The sequence below is a fragment of the Gymnogyps californianus genome, chromosome 11 (assembly GCF_018139145.2).
Source record: "Gymnogyps californianus isolate 813 chromosome 11, ASM1813914v2, whole genome shotgun sequence".
In the NCBI taxonomy this organism is placed as follows: domain Eukaryota; kingdom Metazoa; phylum Chordata; class Aves; order Accipitriformes; family Cathartidae; genus Gymnogyps; species Gymnogyps californianus.
The window spans coordinates 22,932,509-22,951,209 of NC_059481.1; the positions used below are offsets into that span (position 1 = coordinate 22,932,509).

At 52.0% G+C, this 18,701-nt stretch overlaps 1 protein-coding gene across 2 annotated transcripts in view; it reads right to left on the minus strand.

The window, feature by feature from the left end:
* The window catches only part of ITGA11 (integrin subunit alpha 11), a 49,098-nt gene that overhangs the window by 17,839 nt on the left and 12,558 nt on the right, over window positions 1–18,701 (minus strand). For both annotated transcript variants that reach the window (XM_050903497.1, XM_050903496.1), the window contains exons 3-11: window positions 9,837–9,946; window positions 7,399–7,490; window positions 6,983–7,097; window positions 5,314–5,441; window positions 4,479–4,627; window positions 3,593–3,737; window positions 2,976–3,141; window positions 1,816–1,886; window positions 871–1,015 (exon numbers count right to left, since the gene is read on the minus strand). In XM_050903497.1, the coding sequence (XP_050759454.1) occupies window positions 871–1,015; window positions 1,816–1,886; window positions 2,976–3,141; window positions 3,593–3,737; window positions 4,479–4,627; window positions 5,314–5,441; window positions 6,983–7,097; window positions 7,399–7,490; window positions 9,837–9,946 (1,121 nt within the window). The remainder of the gene's footprint in view (window positions 1–870; window positions 1,016–1,815; window positions 1,887–2,975; window positions 3,142–3,592; window positions 3,738–4,478; window positions 4,628–5,313; window positions 5,442–6,982; window positions 7,098–7,398; window positions 7,491–9,836; window positions 9,947–18,701) is intronic.

Here is an 18,701-nt window from a genome sequence, read left to right on the forward strand (position 1 = left end):
TGGCCTTACCTGGGGTCTCTGTTTCCCTAAATATTCCCCTCCTGGGGGGATATTCCTAAGCCAAAAATCAGCCTTGAAACCCCCAGGTCCCGGCACTGGGCAAGCCGGGCTGCTCCGCAGCAGGATGCACCCGTGTTTCCCTAATATTTCTGGATTTCTTCCTCCAGGCAATGGGAAAGACAGAGCCCAGCTGAGCTCCCACATACTGTCATGGGTACCCCTTGCACAGCCACAGCCGTCCCTGCTCCAGGTGCTCGCAGCCGAGCCCGGGGGACACTCTGCTGTCACCCCAAGAGATGACCCTCATGTCCAGGGGCTGTTCAGGTCCCCAGTGGAGGGAAGAGCCCCGACACGCTGGCAGGCGACCCCGCAGCATCCCACCCCGCTCCCTGCCACGGGGCAGCTCGGCCTGGCACGCACATCTCCGGAGAGAGGCTTCATTTTGCAAACCAGGCTGATATTTTTACTCCGGAGCTTCAACAGCCGCACATGGAACGGATTAACCCAGCAGGTATTTCCTCCCGAGGCATGAAATTTCATCAGTGCTTTTTAAACCATTCCAGTAAGCGCTGTAGATGACTCGGGCTGGCCAGTGGCTGAGCTACTGCTGCATTTAAATCACTTTTGTGCTGCACGTCCTGGTTGACACTGGACTCTTCCCGGGTGAAGATGCGCACGTACGCTGCATCCCTGAGCAAGGGGTACACAGGTCTCGCACCGACAGGAGCTCGCAAACAGCCGGGCACGGTACCGCCTATGCTAGGAGCGCTGGCTGCTATTAGTCATTTGAGAAGTATGTTGTGCTTCCTCTTATTAAGCATAAAATCATGAATTCAGCCCTGGCAGAAGAGCCTCATTCAGCTTTCTTACCTAAATACGCTCCATGATTTTTCAGCTCCTCCGGGAACTCCTGGAGATAAGATTCCCGCAGGGGAATGACCTTCCCGCTGCTGGTTTCCTTCAGGACGGCTCCGTTCCAGTCGTAGGCACCCACTGCCCCCAGCAAGATCCCATCCTGCAGGAGAGCAGGAGTAGTTTGAGGGTATTTCTTGCCAAGTGGAGGCAATTCTCCCCCTCATTGCCCATACGGGCAAAGTCGATTCATGCTGAGATGGACGAGGGGACCCGATGGGCTGGTTTTGTGTGAGAACACATATGGGGGTCCCTAAAAGCCCAGCTCCTAGATTATACGCTTATTGGAGGTTGCAGAGTGCAGAAGAGAAAAACAGCAAATGACACGTTTTACAGAAAAGGGGAGGAATCTCACAAATGGACAATTAAAAAAAAAAAGAAAGAAAAAAAAGAAAAAAGTCAGGCAAACCATTCTGCAAAGCACACCTGGAAAGATGGAGATTTTTAAATATGCTGGAATGACATTTCCACCCCATTCATATCTTTTCAGCGTGCTTTTCCTCCCCAGGAAAACCCCGAGCAGAAATCCCTGCTGGCTTTTCGCTTGGACCTGCCAGCCCGCAGAGCCCATGGGTGGAAGGGGACTGACCATCCTCTGTACCCCACCACCCACAAGCGCCTTCCTCCAGGGCACATCCCAGCACGTCCTTTCCAAGAGGTCGTGGCAGCGGGAGAAGCTGCTGCAGGCTGGTCCTAAGGAAGGCACTGGTCTCCAAGCAGCTCCCTTCCCCATGGGATAAACCAGCACCGACAGCGTTTTCTTCCTTATGCTCGTGTTAGCAATTGAGCTTCATGATTAATAACTTGCCCAAAATTGCAACTTCTAGCTGCCGGTGATGATAAAAAGCACGGGGCGCCTGCTTGCACCGGCAGGAGCCAAAAATCCCACATTTACTCTCTTACTTCCACAACATGCGATGAAAATCCAGTCTGGGACATTTCCAGGCCAAAGGAGATTTCATTCTTGTTGGTTCCTTTAAAAAAAAAAAAAAGCAAAAAACCAGGGGGGAATTTGTATTTAATGGAGAACTTTGCTTTCCTGGAGGGGCTGAGCGGTGCTGCGGTGGGTCGGGGTGGGATGAGCGTCCACCTCTACCCCACCTGGAGCACAAAGGACCTCAGTTGCCACGAATGAGCCTGTTTCTCCCTAAATCAGCACAATTACACAAACTCGTGCTGCTAATAGGTACTGGGAGCTCTGCCGCGGTGCGCTTCTCTCCTTTCCTAGCTGCAAGATCACACAAAAGTGTGGATTTAGAGGATTTTGCTTCATAATTGCAACCAGGTGAAGCTTCTCACCCAGGGAAGCTTTCTTCCACAAAGACGTGTTGGGCTGGCTGGACCAAGGCAACTGGCAAACTGGTGGGGAGTTTGTGAGCTGCTTTGACCAAAATTCCCCCAACCCCTGAGATGTTTAATTTTCAGTGAAAGCCCTCTATCTTCTATTTCAATTGTTCGTCCCAGGATGCACTTTTCCTATGAAATTTAGATAAATTTAGTTTTGGAGACCAACAAACTTGTCACAAGGCGGACAGAAGCACAGTCATTTAGAACAAAAATATTTCCTGATATTTAATTTCAGCCAATAAACCATAAAACCCCACATTATTCCCATAACCCCGCAATGTCTGTCACCCCAGGGAGTCCCTGGCAGCCGGTGTGTGGTTTTTGCCTGTTTATAGCCCGGCTGGGTTTGAAAGAAGTTTGATGGGTGAGAAAGATGCTGACACCCAGATGATCCCCATACCAAATTGCAAAGGTTTGCTATAAATGACAGAGCCACCACAGCTCTGTAAATACCGGTGGCCGGAACGAGGGGTGTCCTTTGGAGGAGAGGGGATCTGTGCTCCTCACGCTTGAGGGATGCAAACCGCTCAAAACAAAGACATTTCTTTATATATGAAGATATTCAAAGTATGATTTTAGGTTCTGTATCAAACAGATATTAGGGAAACCCCTGGTGTGACCCATTCAAATTCAGCAAACCGAGGACCGACAGCACATCTGAAGCAACCTGCTACAGCCTGGCCGGACGGGATGTGGTGGGAAGGGGCATCACTCACCTTCCAAGCTAAATATCCTTTCCCCCAGCGCGTCCACAATGTCTTTGAGTGCTGCTTCATCCGTGACATTAAAGAAATGCTTGTCATCCGGGTCGCTTGCTATAAATTTTATCTCGTTCAGAAAGGCTTCGGGATTGATTCCTCTTCTGTTATAATAACCCAATACCTAAGTTTAAAATAGAAATACAAGACTCAGGGGTTTGCACACAATGGATAGAGCCGTCCCAAAGCACCTGAGGGGTGTCCAGATGGAAGGAGCCCGACAGCCTTGGCATCTGACACCCCATTGCGGGAGCAAACCGAGAAGCAAGGAGCCGCTGTAATTCTTCCAGGCAGCCCAGGCTGGGCACCCCTCATGCAATTCGGGTGCCCAGCGCAAGGGTCCTGCCTCTCCCCGGCCATGGCACCTGCTCCGGCAGCCAAATCCAGAGCTGAGCATCCCACCGCCTCCTGCAAAAGCAGGACCAGCAACAAAGACCCCTGCAAACGCGCCGGGAGCGGTGGAGGTGGGCTGCACTGCCAGCCCCGTTGCATTGGGGTGCGTGGGGCACCGTCGAGCTCTGCACGGCTTTTGCAGCCCTACGCTGCTGAAAGTGTCATCCCCCCCCCCAACTTACTGCCACCGCGTATCTGGTGACGTTGTCCTTCTCGCTGTCCTCAATCACCTTCTCCAGGTCTGGGCTGTCGTGCGACTCTCCATCTGTGATTACAATCATTACTCTCTTTGCCCCTTTCCGGCCACCTTTCTGAAACGCTTCCGAGCTGCAATTGAAGAGATGCCCTGGGCTGCTCAGCCTCGCCAGGCGGGTCGCGGCTCCCACCGCCGCGCGCTCGCCAAAAACCGCCGCGGCTGCCGAGGCGCGCGCCCGATTGCCCGCATCGTAAAGCACCGAGCGGTGTTCGGTGGGCTGCTAGCCCTTGGGGAGGTGCAATCGGGTGCAGGACTCTCAGGAAACATTTTAGGACTTTAAAAGGGGATTTTTCCACCGATGGAGCTGGCTCCTTGCAGGAGAGGAGCCTTTAATTCAGCAAAATGCCCTAAATCTGCGGCAGGAATACCGGTTGGGCTGTGGCAAAAAAGTGCAGGAGCAGGCACTTGTCCCGGATAACGGAGGAGACGGAGCTGTGGGTCGCGGCTGTACCGAGCTCCCAGGTACCCGACGGGGGTCTGCAGAAGAGCTACGGTGCCTGGGGCAGACGTGGGGGTTGTGTTTGGGGGCTGAAAGCTCAGCTCTGGGTGTTTTCAGGAAGAAGATACATTTTCAGAGTCTGCCTCTGCGCCCGCCTTCTGGTCCAGCTGCAACCAAGGACGGCGCAGTTTTGCAAAGCATCATTTGCAAAGCGTTAATTGAGGACTGAGCCTTTCTGCAAAAGCATTTTTAGCCTGGCGGTATCCCCTGCTTTCTGAGCAGCAAGGAAAAGCGAAGGGGGAAAGAGGGAAGAAAAATAAATGGTGATTTTAAACTTGTTATCAGAATGAACAGGAAGGTGAGCGATTTTTACCGAGCAAACTCTATCCCATAGGCGGTCCTGGTTTCTGTACCTCCTCTTTGCTCTATGTGACTGGCAGCTGCTACCACATCTTTTACAGACCTGTAGTCATTTAAATGAAACTCATGGACAACATCTTCTCCGTACTGAACAACTCCGACCTAGGGATTAAAGAAATATCACAAAGGATGCCAACAACCCTCTGCGTAGCGAGGGCCTGCGACACAACGAGCACGAAATAACAGCCACCATTAAAAATCAATCACTTTGTCCCCAGTTGCTCCAGTTTTCCCTCTATGGGACCATTGATAATGCTCAATGTTATTTCTATTCTCTGCCAGCTCTCACCCGTGCGCGGCCGCCCCTGCCCTGCCATAAAGGTTTGGGGTGACGCAGAGGTGCTGTGCCCCACCGCGGACCCACAGCATCTCTAGATGGGACCAAACAGGGGGTTATTTGTGCAAATTGTTGAGGATATCCCTGCACAAATCCCTGCCCAAATCAGCCCACGATTATTAATAGGAAGAGGATGGAGAGCTCTTCACAGCTGCAACAAGCTGCCTCGGCACAGGGTGATACTTCTGTATTTCCATATGATTTCTTCCCCCCCCGTGCCCGGTTGGGGTGTGGGATGCAGCTCTCCCCATAGCTCGCTTAGGGACATTAATGTGAGCGTTCTTTCCACGGGGCTCAGCTTTAAAATCCGTACACTGAAAGTTTATTTTGCAAAAGCGCAGCACCAAATTACAGCATCTTGGCAGAAAAGGGACGTTGAAAAGGGCCCCGTGAGCACGGCCAGGGGACCCTGCATGACGTGGGGGGACGCGCAAGTTGTGCAGGGGCTTACTTGTATCTGGCCGGGGCCAATATAAAATTTTTTCAAGATGTTTATCAGGAAGTGCTGAACTTCAACCCAAGGATATATGCTGTTTGATCCATCCAGAACTATGATTATGTCCATGTACGTCTGGCATCCTGTGAAAAATACACAGTGTGTTATTGAAAGACCTTGGCAACACTTGCAAAGGGGAGATTTATGGCTTCATTCTTCATAGTCAGGTACTTGCTCTTATGATTTGCTTGAAAAAAATCTTATTTCAATCATTCATAAAGACCTTTGGGGTTCAGCAAGGTAGAGAGAAGCCACAAGCATCCTCTCTGCCGAGAAAAGAGTGGATAACTTTCTAAGAATAACACTCAGCGGTATCTTTTCTGATTCAGATTTGGACCTTTATCCGGTCTAATATAGTTGCATACTTCAAAGAGTGGCCTGCTGCAGGCAGGATCCGGCCTCTGTTCCTCCCACAGAGCCATGCTTTGCCCCTGAGTCACTCCTCAGCCCTGCCTGTACTTGCCATATAACGCACGTCGGGTATTTCCTCCCCTTCCCATTAAATCCTCAGCGACGAGGCAGCCAAAAACCCCAGCGAGGACCCCAGGGCTTGGCTCCGCAGTACGAGCCGCGAAGGATTTAGCCAGCTGACTGGTTTTCAGCGGGGAAAATTGCTCAGCGTCATCTCTCTATCTTGCTTATATTTTATAACGTTATTGAGAAAAGTTGCAGAAAACCAGACGATGCTGAATTTTCCAGTGACAGATATTTATCGGCTGCCCTTTTCGCCTACTGGAGGCATTTATGGGTGAGCGCATCCATAGACTGGAGTCACACGTGGGTCACTCCATCACCGTGGTCCTCAGCTGCGGGCCACCATCTCGATCCCCTGCTCACCCCGGGACCCAGGGAGAGGAGCCAACCTCCCACATCCCACTCGCTAAACGATAACGCTCTGCTCGTTAACCCCCTTCTCTCTAAAAAACCAATTACCCTTTGCAGCGAGGGCTAAAAGCATCTCCTGGCCCTAAAGAGGGAAGCGACGCTGAGAATTTGGCGGTGGGCTCTGCCTTTACTGCCTCTGCCCCCCAAAAAGTCCCGTTTTCCTGTGCCCTGCTCTACACCGTGAGAATTAATCGACACCGAACGGGTGATGGAGCTGGGGCATCGCATCCCACACCCGGCTGGGGCAAGGAGCTTCTGGGAGCCCCGACGGTGCAGGACAGGCTTCTGCAATTTCTTACCACCTACGGGAAAGCCAGGAAGCTTATTTAAGGCCTCAAAATAAAATCACGTATCCAAATTTACAAATTTAGGCCAAAATACTTAGCTTTCAGTCAATGAGCTCTTTGTTTTGTGTGGCCAAGTTCTGAATTCTTTCCCTATTTTGCCTTCCTAGTTGTTCTGATAAAATATTCTGGATACTTTTATTTTGGGTTTTGGAAGAATAAGGTATTTTTTGTCTTCCCGGGGTGTCAGTCAAAAGGAAAATGTTTACCAGATGTCTGTGTACGTAACCCCCTTTGAATCACTTCCCTGCAGCCATTTCCTCTGCTCTCTTGCCTTCGCTTAAACACTGACATCGCTTTGTTTTCTCAATGGGACTGAAGCGATTAGAGAACAGAAATTCCCTCTGACTTCAAAGGCGGGGTTAGAGCCGCAGGGCAGATATTGTTTCTCGTACTCTGCAGAGCCGGAGCCACCGTCTTGGAGAACCTGAAGTTGGAGTTGACCCGGGAGCACATGCCCGTGGTGTAGTAGGAGCTCCCGCACTCGTGGGACCAGAGTGGGCTGCAGGCCTGGGGGGAAAAATTCAGCATCAGGGATGGGTTGAAAACTGCCACTTTTAAATCATTGCTTCCCAAGGCTGTCCTCTCCTTTGGCATATTTTCCCCACAGAAGATGAGGGCGCGTGTGGTTTCTGAGCCCCGCAGTGCATGCAGCATATATATAAATACAGAGAGAGGCGTATTTGCATGCCTTTACATGCTTATGTACGTGCATTGGTTTTTGCATGCCTTTACACGCCGATGTACATGCACCCTGCAGACACCTCCCCGTGCGGCGAGGCCAGGCTGTGCCGAAGCCCCCGTTCCTCACCAGAAAGCTGTTGTCCTTGGGGTTGGTAGCCAGGCTGAGGCCGAGGCGCATGTTGTCCTTCCGCTCGGAGACGTTGGAGAGTGTTACCCGTCCTTCAGAGAGAGGATGCAGTTAGGGACAGCCGCCGGGCAGGGATGCCGGGCACCCAGCCCACGTCCCCGCGGTGCTCCCCGGCATCTCTGGAGCAAAAGGGAACCCAGCTGAACGCCGGAGGAGAGCTGTCTCTGCCTGCTTACGCTGCAGACTTGGTGCTTTTGCTTTTTTTTGGAAGCAGTTGTCAAGATAAGAACTGTTTTTTTTTCTTAAATGCCACAACCAAGAAAGAGAAAAATCTTCTAGGGAATGAAGCTGTGAGTCAGAGACAGCATCTCTTACGTACTCAGTCTTTAGGAAGAAACCCCTCTGAGCGGCTCGAGCATCTCATCTTTTATTGCAGGGCCAGCAGGCGTTTACTGGCTGATTTATCTTTGTCCATTGCTTTCGTTTCCCATGTCACAGCCCAGAAACTGGGAACAGCCCCCAGGGCAGCCCTGTCTTTCTGTTAACGCCAATATCATTTAGCTGTGACACAAACACTGCCTAACCCAGCCATTCCTTCACTTCAGGGGGCAATGCAGCCCCCCGCGACCCAGGGCTCCCCCTTTGCAGTTTTGCCTGAGAAGCAAACCGAGAAGGAGGAAATTGAGCAATTAATGGTAAAATCGACGGGTTGGTTTCATTGCCTGTGGCCTCTGGAAGTTTCTTGCTGAGGTTTAAATTGAGGGGAGGCTCAGAAACTGAGATCCACAACCCGGAGCTCAAGGGAGCTCAGCCCGATGCCGAGCAGCCTCCGGCAACCTCTCGCTTCATCGCTGCAGACCAGCCGGCTGCAGCCCCGGCTCTCACCCATGCACCCTCAGCTTGCTCCGACCCGCTGTCTGCATGTACGCTACAGCAAAGCCAGAGAAAAAGGGGCTTTAGCCCGTGTTATAAATCCTCCAGGATGCCGGCTGCAGATGCTGACACCCCGCTGTCCTGCTCTGGTACCCAGGTACGCTACACCCTGCGACCGCAGCTCTGCGGTGGGGAGCTGGGTGCTCCCTGCCAGCTCCTGCACCCACTGCCCGCTCGGCGTGGGAAGGGCAGGGGCAGAGCCCCGGTCCCACGTCAGCTCGTGCTTCTCCGTGCTACGGTCATCTCTGCTGCACGCTCGCTGTCAGCTGGGCATCCCCACAGGGCACCTCTGCGTCTGGTTTTACTCGAATGGCCTCAGTGGATTGTGCTAACCAGACGAGTTAATTGGGAAAAAAATAAAATAGGATGTGCTCATGGAACCGATCTTTTCATTCGAAACTCATTTTCAATGGAAAAAAGATTGCTTTTTAGCAAGATTCAAATTTACACACACAAGAGATTTGTTTCCTTGAAGAATCTCGATGTTCTCATAGCAAATAACAAAAAAAAAAAGGAAAAAAGAAAACAATGTTTAAAAAAAAATAAAAGATTTGGAGCCAATCAATCAAATATTGCAGATGATCCAAAGTTCCTCCTCTCTTATCAGCTCTGGTAGAAACCCAGGACAGTTCAGATTCATAACGATGAAAAATAAAGTGAGAACAGCTGCTCCAGTGCTGAAAAATCCCAGACCTTGCCCCAAACCCCAGACGATGCTCCTCAGGACCATGAGAAAATCCCCGGCTCTCACGTTCTCTGCTGAGACAGGGACGTGCCCGTCGGGTGTCCCACTTTGGGCAGCAAAGGGGACTTGTCCCCCCCGTGCTTTGCACTGCCCGAACCCGGGGAGGGCACATCCCGATATCGCGATATTGTGCTGTTGGCATGGTCGGTGCTGGACCAGTCCGAGTAACCCTGAGAAAGAGCTCGCTCTCTCCATCCAGGGAGATGGGATTGGGATGTCTGCAGGACCGGAGCACCCCCGGAGTCTCTCCTGCTGCGACGGCAGTGATGGGGCCCAGGGGTGGTGGGGCTGGGTGATAATTCCCCGAATACCAAAGCCGCGGGGGTAGGCTGGATGCTGGAAGCAAAACTTGCCTGCGCCCAGGGAACCTGCTGCGGTGGGCACATCGTCCGAGCATCCCCCGGAGAATAGAGACACCGCCATGTGCAGTCAGGTATTTGCTAGTGGGACCATTATCAATCGATAAGTTTATCCTGATCATTTAGTGACCCAGTTTAAGCTGTATTAAATAAATGACTTTTTTACTTTATTCCGATTTGCTTGATTTTACCCTAACGTTGCTTAAAGCTCAGCACCAGGAGTAACGTGAACACCTGAAATAATTCCTTATTTAAAAACCCTCCTAAAACATGCAGTCCTCACGCTTTTGCGGACAATGAGGGCAAGGCAACAGGGTGCATCTTTACAGACTAAAGCGGTGATAAAAAGCACCGTGTTAAAAACGCCCAGTTCCCCTCGCTGCCCCGCGGGTGTGCGGTACCTAGGTTGAGTTTGGTGCAGTTGCTGTGGGTGTCGCTGGTCACTGGGCACTTGTAGACATCTCCCGTCTTCTGCTGGCCGTTGGTTTCGTAGGGAGCTCCCACCACCAGCCTGAGGGAAAGAGGGGTCCGTCAGTGCCCAGAGGCTGGATGGGAGGTGTGGGAACCCCCCCTACCCCAGGAAAAAGGATTCCCCAGCCCTAGTCCCCAGCTCGTGGTTCGGGAGGTGTCAGGAGAAGGTCCCTTGCTGGGGGGAGACTGTCATTCCCCCAACCTGACTCGGTGCAAGCAGCAAAAACACTATTTCGACTTCCCACGACAGCAGGCAGCAATAAGGCAGGGATGCTGACTCACTGCCGCTTGGAAGTAATGCCCATCAGATGCAACGAGGGGCAAACAAATGTCTGGCAGCGAGCGAGGTCTGCAAAACCATCTGATGGCACGGAGAGGAGCGGGGGACCCCCATCACCACCTCGGCTCACGGCCGGCACCGGCACCAAAACCTTCAGCATCTGTCTGAGGTTCCGTGGTGGGCATGGCTGGCCCCGGGGAGGGGGGGAACGGAGGTATCCCTTCTCACCGCTGCTTCAGGTAGGAACCTTTTCATGCCAGGATTGTCTTCAGGACACAGATGCGTAGGAAGGAGTCCTGCCTAGCGATACCCGAAGGAATAGCAAGGAGCTGGTATAGCAGGGATGGCAGCTCACACTGGGATCCACAAGGAATTTTCCCCACTAAAAAGCTGAAAAAGTGAATTTGCAGGAGTTTTGCTCCAACTTGGGGTTGTTTGCTTACAAGCAGCCCGGAGCGGTATGTTAGGATCCCCAGCTCAGCAGTGGAGGAGGACGTTGGGCATCTATCTGTTCTTTAAAATAAGAGGAGCTGATAAAAACACATGCACCCACCAAGGGTGCAGGCCACTAGTCAGGATGTATCTGGGACACCGCAAGCATTTTTCTCACTTCTTCTTGTGGACTTGACCAGAATAGTACAAAACAGCAAACCAAAGGAGGAGGAGAGCAGGACTTGAGGAATTTGACCATTCCTTCCAGGCTAGTTCAAAAATACTCCGAACCACGAGTTATTGGCGTCTTCTGCTCCCAATGTGTTAGCCCAAAATAAATCTGCTCCATTGCTTTTTTGCTTTTAAAATCCTATCGGTGGATGCAACCGTCCAAGGCCGGATCACCAGATAAACAGGACCTCTTTTGTTCCGCGCCGCCCTACCCAGCAGCTGGCAAAGCAACCGTCCCCGGCACAGATGTTCCCTGTTAGACCAGAAATGGGCATTTTTTTTTTTAAATGCTGCTTCTACAAAGACATTAAACACTCATTCTTTTATTCCGTCACTATAAAACGGAATTGCTCACCAAATTAAAAGCTCCAAAATCTAAGCAGCGTTTAAGGATTCTCATGGAAATACTTCCTGTCTTACAGCTTCATTGCTAACAAGGAGATTAATTAGGGGAAAATAATAACCATCTGGAGCCGTCCTCAGTAGCATCCAGAAGCTCAGGGAAGTCTGGTACCTTCTCCCTGACCTGTACAAGGAGTTTGCTCGTGTTCCTCTGCCTCTGCCGCACTAGCGATGGCCGTTTGCTCATGGTCAGAGAGGGAGGGAAGGTGGAAGATGTGAAATGAAGTGAAAGGATGTGGGAGGGGGAGAGAAAAGGACCTTGTTTAGATGAAAAGAAATAAAGGTTGAGACACCTCAGAAGGTGATGTTCTCATTTTTTAATTCTTAATTCCCACAGAAGAGTTTAACACAAATGGGATTTGACATGAACTTCTCAGAGCAGCTCCACCTTGATGTGCCCCCCCTGCAGGAAATCCTGTCTGGGACTTTCCCATTAATTAATATTCACGTATTAATATTATCACACTACCCATTAATAAATATTCCCAAAGAGCAGCGGTTATTAGGTCAAAGCATCTCTTTCAAATGTGAGGCGATGACGAGGGCAAACCACCCATTCCCCCAATTCCCCAGCCCTACGTCAGGGCTGGAAGCTCAAAGAAAGCCCAAATATTTACAGACGCTGCCATGAATGCAGAGGAATTGTGAAGCTCATGAAACCAGAATTTTTGTCTCTCAAAGACAATGGCATTGTTTTCCCTTTTCGGTTAAATTTAAATGATTAATCAGCTGAAGCTGTCAAATTCTCATGGAAACTTGGCAGCTCGGGAAAAGGCTTTTCCAGCTGTTTGAAAGGTGCCGGTTGCAGGGATGCTGTAAGTGTTCCCCGAAGTCAGCTGTCAGAGACGCTGCTCTACTCGCCAGCTCACACGTTGCTTACAAACCTCTGCCTTTACTTTGTGGTTTGTAAACCTGCGCTCTAAATGTTTTGGGTTTTTTTTTTTTTCCTTAAAAAAACCTCCCATCCCAAATCCCCCAAATCCCCCAAATCCACTTGGAGCATCCTGCTGCAGCCAGGAGCCATCCCCTGCTCCGTCCCAGCTCTCCCTCTCCCCACGCACCCTGGGGTCACCCTAAATCTCCCCCCTCGTGCTCCCTGGAGGGTTGCAATGCCCCCCCCGCTCCCGCCCCGGCCATGGCCTGATGCTAAACAGGCAAAGCCCTCTGCAAAGAGCGAAGCGGCAGGCCCTTGCGTCATGGCTTGGCTAATAAATGAAGCTTTAAAAGAAAATAAGAACCAAACAAGCCCGCCCTCGCCTTCCTTTTCATGCGCTCCTTATGGGGAAAACAAAAGCAAAAAAAAAAGGGATTAGATGTGAAAAGCGCAGACCGCTCAGAGCAACATGTCTGAAGACATATTTTTAACTTTCATCCTGGGAAAAAAACAGGGGAAAAAAAAAAAAAGGAAAACCAGGCTGTTGGTGGAAACACCCGAGGAGCCTCTGCTCTGCCTGTGCAGTGAGGGGAGTGGAAACCCAATTTCTGCTTTGCCCAGCAAAGCACCCGTGCTGGGTTCTGCTTCCCAGCTGGGGACGGGATGGGGATGGGGACGGCTGTGTCCGTCGCTGCAGGCTGGGCAAGCCTCCCAGCAAACATCAAAATGATGTGTCAAGCTTAATTTGCATTTTTTTGTACTGTTTGAAATTATTTCGTTACACACACACAAGCGGCGTGCGCAGCACGACAGGGCAACGTAAAACCCGAAACGCTGCCGTGCTTCGGTGTCTAAAACACTTAGAGTCACAGCCGCTTGGTACTGATTGAATTATTGGGGTATTTTTTTTCCCTTAGTCAAAACATTATCTGGTGAAATTCCTTGTGTCACAGACATTAATTCGTGCCAGTTATTGCGGTACTGAACCCAATAAATTATGTTTGGCTGGAGCACATCTCCAGGAAAAACATCCGTCCCTGATTTGAAGGCATCAGGCGATGGAGAAGCCAGCATTTCCCTGGGAAATTTGTCGCAGAGTTCATCGCTTAAAAATTCGCAGCCGTTTGGATGTACCTAGAGGCTCCTGCACTGAGCCGAAGGGATGTGCCCGTCCCCAGCATTCCCTCCCGGAGCAGTGTACCACCGCCATCAAACCACCTCCGACAGTCCTGGGTCTGGTTCTGCTTCGTGTATTTAGTCTCTATTTATCTTCATTTATTATTCTCTATTGCATAATTTTTAATTTCTGCCTGTTGCCCCTAAAGTGCTGTTGGCTTTTACCCGCACTTTCTCCTGCCAGCATCTTTGCCCAGACGTAGCTCAGCCCCTCGCCCCATACGCATGATGATCCCACACCCCAACCTAAGGGTCCTCCAGAGACCCCTCAGCCTTTCCTCATCCAGCAAATTCCTGACTTTTTAAGGGAATAACCCCCGTCCCCGGCACAGCAGGCTCCTGGGTGCATTGCGGAGAGGTTGCAAAGCTCATTTTGAGCCTTAAGATATTTTGATTAAATGGAAAGAAATCAGGAAAGGAAGGTATGTCTAGCTGGTGATCTGGGAATGCAGGGATTAGGGAGGAACGGAGAAGGAACTATGCTTTTCACAGGATTTTTCAATCAATGGGACACTTAATCTCCTGCAAGGCAAATTCACTTGCAGTTAATTTATTCAAGATGGAACTGGATGAAGAAGTGATTAAGGAGGTTCAGGAAAGGGAGAGTTCAGCTGTGGAAAACTTTAAATGGGATCGGGGCTCCTCGGAGGGAGCGTGACAGAGGAATGGACTTTGAAATGTTTTTCTCCACATTGGCAATGGTGGAAAAAAATACCTCGTGGGAGTCCAAGGAGAGGCAGAAATGGCGGAGGAGTCAACGAGATGGTGGCACAGGAGGATGTGGGACCTGAAAATGAGTCCTCAGTCTGACAGCAGCTTTCTGTGCAGCCCCGAGCAAATCATTTTACCAGTCTCTGGTCATTTTTTCATCTTTGAACATGAGACAGCTCTGCTGAAGAGCACAGGCAATGCAGGACGGCTCTGCTGATGGTGAGGATCCCATTGCCTTGCATGGGCAGCAATGGGCAGACTGCCGCTCCAGCCAGTTCTGCTCACTGCGAGCAGACAAAACCCGTGTGTTGGTGGCCAAGGGCCACCGCAAAAACATCCTTGGGACAAGCAGCCGTGGCCGAGCGCTGGGTGACCTCCAACATGGTCTCATAGAGGCAGTTTGAGTTGATGGCTATTGTGTTATTAAACCCAGATCCATCCCTTAGCACTGCCCAAAGCTCGGGGAGGTGCAGCAGAGAGATCAGAAGATGACGAGCTGATTTTTTTGATCTCTCTACGGAGCGGTCCCACGGGCCAAGGGGAGCCAGGGAGGGAGCTTGGGGCATCTGGGAGAGGAGCGCAGGCTGGCAGCGAGAAGAGGCGTTGGGTCTGGGAGCACCAACAAGCCGTCCTGATGTGTGCTGGGTTAACAGCATGTTAAATAATATCAGTTGGGTACACTCAGCAAGCAGTTTTGAAAAAGCACAGTGCACAAAGCCAGGAGCGATGCAAACCTTTGCTCTCCCACCTGGCAGCAGCAGGATGTTTCACCCAACCTGGGAGCCGAGGCTGGGGTGTGCGGCAGGGGAGGAGGAGGAAGAGGATGATTACAGCGGGGAAGTATTTGCACCGTCTGTATCAGGTTTCCGTCACCCTCGGCGAGGGACAGCGTCCCTGGGCGCTTCCACCCAGGAGAGGATGCTCCTCCCGGCCGTGGCTGTTGCTGTTTCATCCCCATCCTTCTCTCCTGCGTGTAACACCACCTCATCCCGATCTGTTCCGGATCCCCTCCAGCCCTAGCACTGCTTCTGGGCCCACATGCTTCACACAGCTCTGGCGGGGCTCTTCTCCAGCACCCAGCTTTGGGCTGACTCATAACGAGCCATTCGGGCTCGTTATTTAGCGGGGGTTGCAGGGGAACGTTACACCCTTTGCAAGACTGTTTTGCCCATTGAATACCTGATAAATCATCCCTGGGCAGAAGCATTCCCGATGGATGCGTTAGAGCCTCTTGCTCACTCCCAAGTCTCCCTACGCTCCCCATATTACCCCAATTAATAGACAACCTACTAACGACAGAGCAGGTGCAGTGCTCCATCCCCACATTTGGTGAGTTTTAGGGGATTTCTCTCCCAAGATGTAGTGCATCCTTGCTTTGAGGTTTGGGTCCCACTGACCCCGCAGTGCTCAGCGCAGGCAACCAGGTCCAGACCCTGACCCACTCCTGGACATGAGCTTTGTCCCCATCCCTGTTCCCTCCTGTCCCCTCCTGCTCCTGCACGGGAAGTGCCTGCAAGAGGCTGTCCATCTGCCACCGACGCGCACAAGCACCCTCGGCTGTTGTTTTTTTAAAGGCTGATCAATGTTTTCCCTGCTTTATAACAAACCCGCTCATTGCAAAACGAAACATAAACACGACTGTAATTTACCCAGCTGTTCCGCGTGCCGGGTCGAGCCGGGAGTGGATGCTCCTAATTACACAGCCCGTTCCCACAGTGCGTCTGCAAACCCCTCCCGTGGCCGGGCAGGACCCGGCGGGCCATCTCCTCCCACGCCGAGCGGCCACGTCACGGGAACAGCCCCGAGGGGACCCAGCGCCAGGACACGAAGGCAAGCAGGGTCCGAGCCCCGCGCGCCGCTGCAGCAATTACACAGACGTCGCAGTAAGCAAAATCGTCGGCGCGCTCCTTAAAATAGCAGATGACGGGCGTGTTGCAAAACATGTCTGAGGAACTCGCAGAATATTGTGGTCAGCAGTAATGATACTTTCTTATTTTTCCTGGTGTAATTTTTTCCCTTTTACTTAGGGATATTGTAATAAAGAGGTGTTTACAGGCGAGGTCCATCAGTGATTCTTGGCCCGGCCGTGGGTTTCCACTGCGGCGTTTGGAGTTGCTGGTCGATGCTCTCTGTAAGCTGCACGTGTCCATCAGGACTCGTGAGATCTCTGGCTTTCTTCTGAAGGTTTCCAAAGCAAACGTTGATCTGCGACTCCAGCTCTCACCAGGTGCCTCTTGTTTTCCCCAGTCACCCATTATCACCAGCTAACGGTGTTGGGGGGGTTCCCCCACCCCTGTATTTCTGCGTTGGAGGCACTGTTGGGTCGCTGGCTCCAATATCACAGCTCCATCCAGCTGCCCTTCGGTGCTCTGAGACCAGGGCACCAAGCCCCCAGCCCTAAATAATAGCAAGACCCCCTTCCTCCATAGAGATCTCCATAAAGGAGGCTATAGATATCTCGCAGCACACGTGTATTGTGGTGGCACAAGCAGAGCCTGGTGTCCATCCACCTCCAGCCTCCCCAGGTCTCACCGTGGCAGGGGCGCTGGGTCTTAGGGCTGCGCCTGGATGCTAACGCTGTGGTGCAATGAGGATGCTTTAAAAAACACCAAGGAGACAATTTTCCTCTGCGCACCAAGGGCCTGGCTGCTGAAGCTTGTGCTTGATGGGCTTCCTCCAGCTCTTCCTAAAAATCCTGGTGCACCTCAGAGGAGGAAGCCCACCCGTGCATCACAGTAAGCAAAGGTGGGTTAGGGAATGCTGCTCTTGCCGCGGCGGTTTGGAAAGCCTGGGGTAAACCCGCAGGGTTGGGGCCGAGGAAATTTTCAGGCCCTTGGGGTGGGGAAGGCGAGATGGAGATGCTGGGATGCCGGGGAGCTCAGAAGCTGCGGGGCAGCTGCTCTCCGCTGCCGCCTTTGTCGTGCAGCCCCAATCCCCATCTCTGTACGTGCCTCCCGTTGGGTCCCTTGCGGAAAAAAATACTGAGTACAGTTTTGCTTTTTTGCTGGACAGGGCGGCAAACCTTTTCCTTCCTCTTCTTGGTTGGTAGCAGGCTGAAAGAGCGTGTCAGCGGAGTGCAGCCTGGGTTTGTCTGCAAAGGGACATCCTCCTGCGAGCCCCTCTCTTCTGCAAGCCCTACAGCGAGTAATACGAGACCACATCTATTTTTCCAATTAGACCAAATGCTTTCTAAAAAAAAAAAAATAAAAAATAAAAATGAAAGGGCCTAACCTTGCAGCTGATTCAAACTGACCCCTGAGTCTGTGATAACCACACTGCTTTATGGCAAGGAATATCTGCTCCAGGGATGTCAGATGTCCCGTGTCCTCCGAGGCACTCCGGGAAGGTGCCAGGCAAGGACAGACCAACCTGCCGAGCAGCCCCAAAGAGCCCAGCAATGCTAATTACAGAGTCTACGAGATTGTCTGGGAAAAAAAGGCCATACTGTGCCAAAAAAGGGACAACCCCTGAACATGGGAGATGGGGTGGGCTGCTACAGCATCCCGCACCCTGCGGCCAGCCTGTGCCTCCAGCCCCGGCGCGGTGAGAGGGAGAGCCGGGAGCAGACATTATCCCCGCGCCGGAGGAATGCTTTGCAGTTATGTACCCTTTCACCAAAATAATCCAAGCGCTCGGGTACTGGCCAAACCACAGGAGAATTTCAGCCAAGAAAGCCTTTCGCAGTAGTAGGGAAATAGCAAACCCTTTAACTGTTTTTCCAGATCAGCACAATTATAGCTTTAAATCCACCGAGCAGATTTTTCTCTCTTCTCCCTCCTCCTTTTCCTTTTGGCCGTGCTCAGACTGGAAACGTCATGTCTGTTCCTGGAGCAGCCGCGGGGATGGGGGCTCAGGGCTGCCCCCCTCCAGGCACCCTTGGAAGCGGGGCTTAGCCCTGGGGTGCTTGCAAGGATGAGCTCTTGCTGAGGGCAGCGGGGAACTGTGCACAGGGGGGGTTCAAGGGGGCCAAACCCTGCACCAGGGCTTCACAGCACCCCTTTGCTGCAAAGCAGGGTCAGGACAGCACGAGAAACGAGCTCAGGAGGGAGAGAGCAGCTAGAGAGCATCCAGCATCCCAAACGCTAAACCTGCAGCCCTTGAAGCCCATCCGGCTGCCGGCGCGGTCAGGGACCCACTCCCCAGCCGTGCCACCTTCCCAGCAGCATCAACGAAGCCCCGGCCTCAGCCAGCTCGGGAATGCTATATTTATTATTTTTACGGCTTCTGAAGGCTAATGGATGTTTATTCCCAGGCCTTTCCTTCCACAGCCAGTTCTTCTCAAGCTTCATTTTTTGCATAGCTGGAAACTTGCAATCCGCAGACACAAGCCGGCGCGGGGCAGCAGTCCCGGCACTCGCTGCGTGGAGCATCACGGCTGCTGCCATCTGCCCCATGGAGGCACAACCCCCGGGCCCCTTTCCCTCTCCTGCTTCGGTACTGGAGCGTCTGGTGGTGATGGAAAGCTGAGGGCGGTGGTTGGCGTGTCCTCCCGTGCACGTGTGGGAGGAGGGAACGGGTCCTTTAGTCCTTCCTTAGGGAGTGATGCAGCTCTGGCTCATGGGATGATGGGGAGCAATCAAGAAAAGCAATTGGGAGAGGGGAGATGAAAGATGGAAGGAACTTTTTTCCCCTTTTCCCCCTGATCTTGGACCTCTAAGAACATTTTTCCCCCAAACTCAATGTGATTCC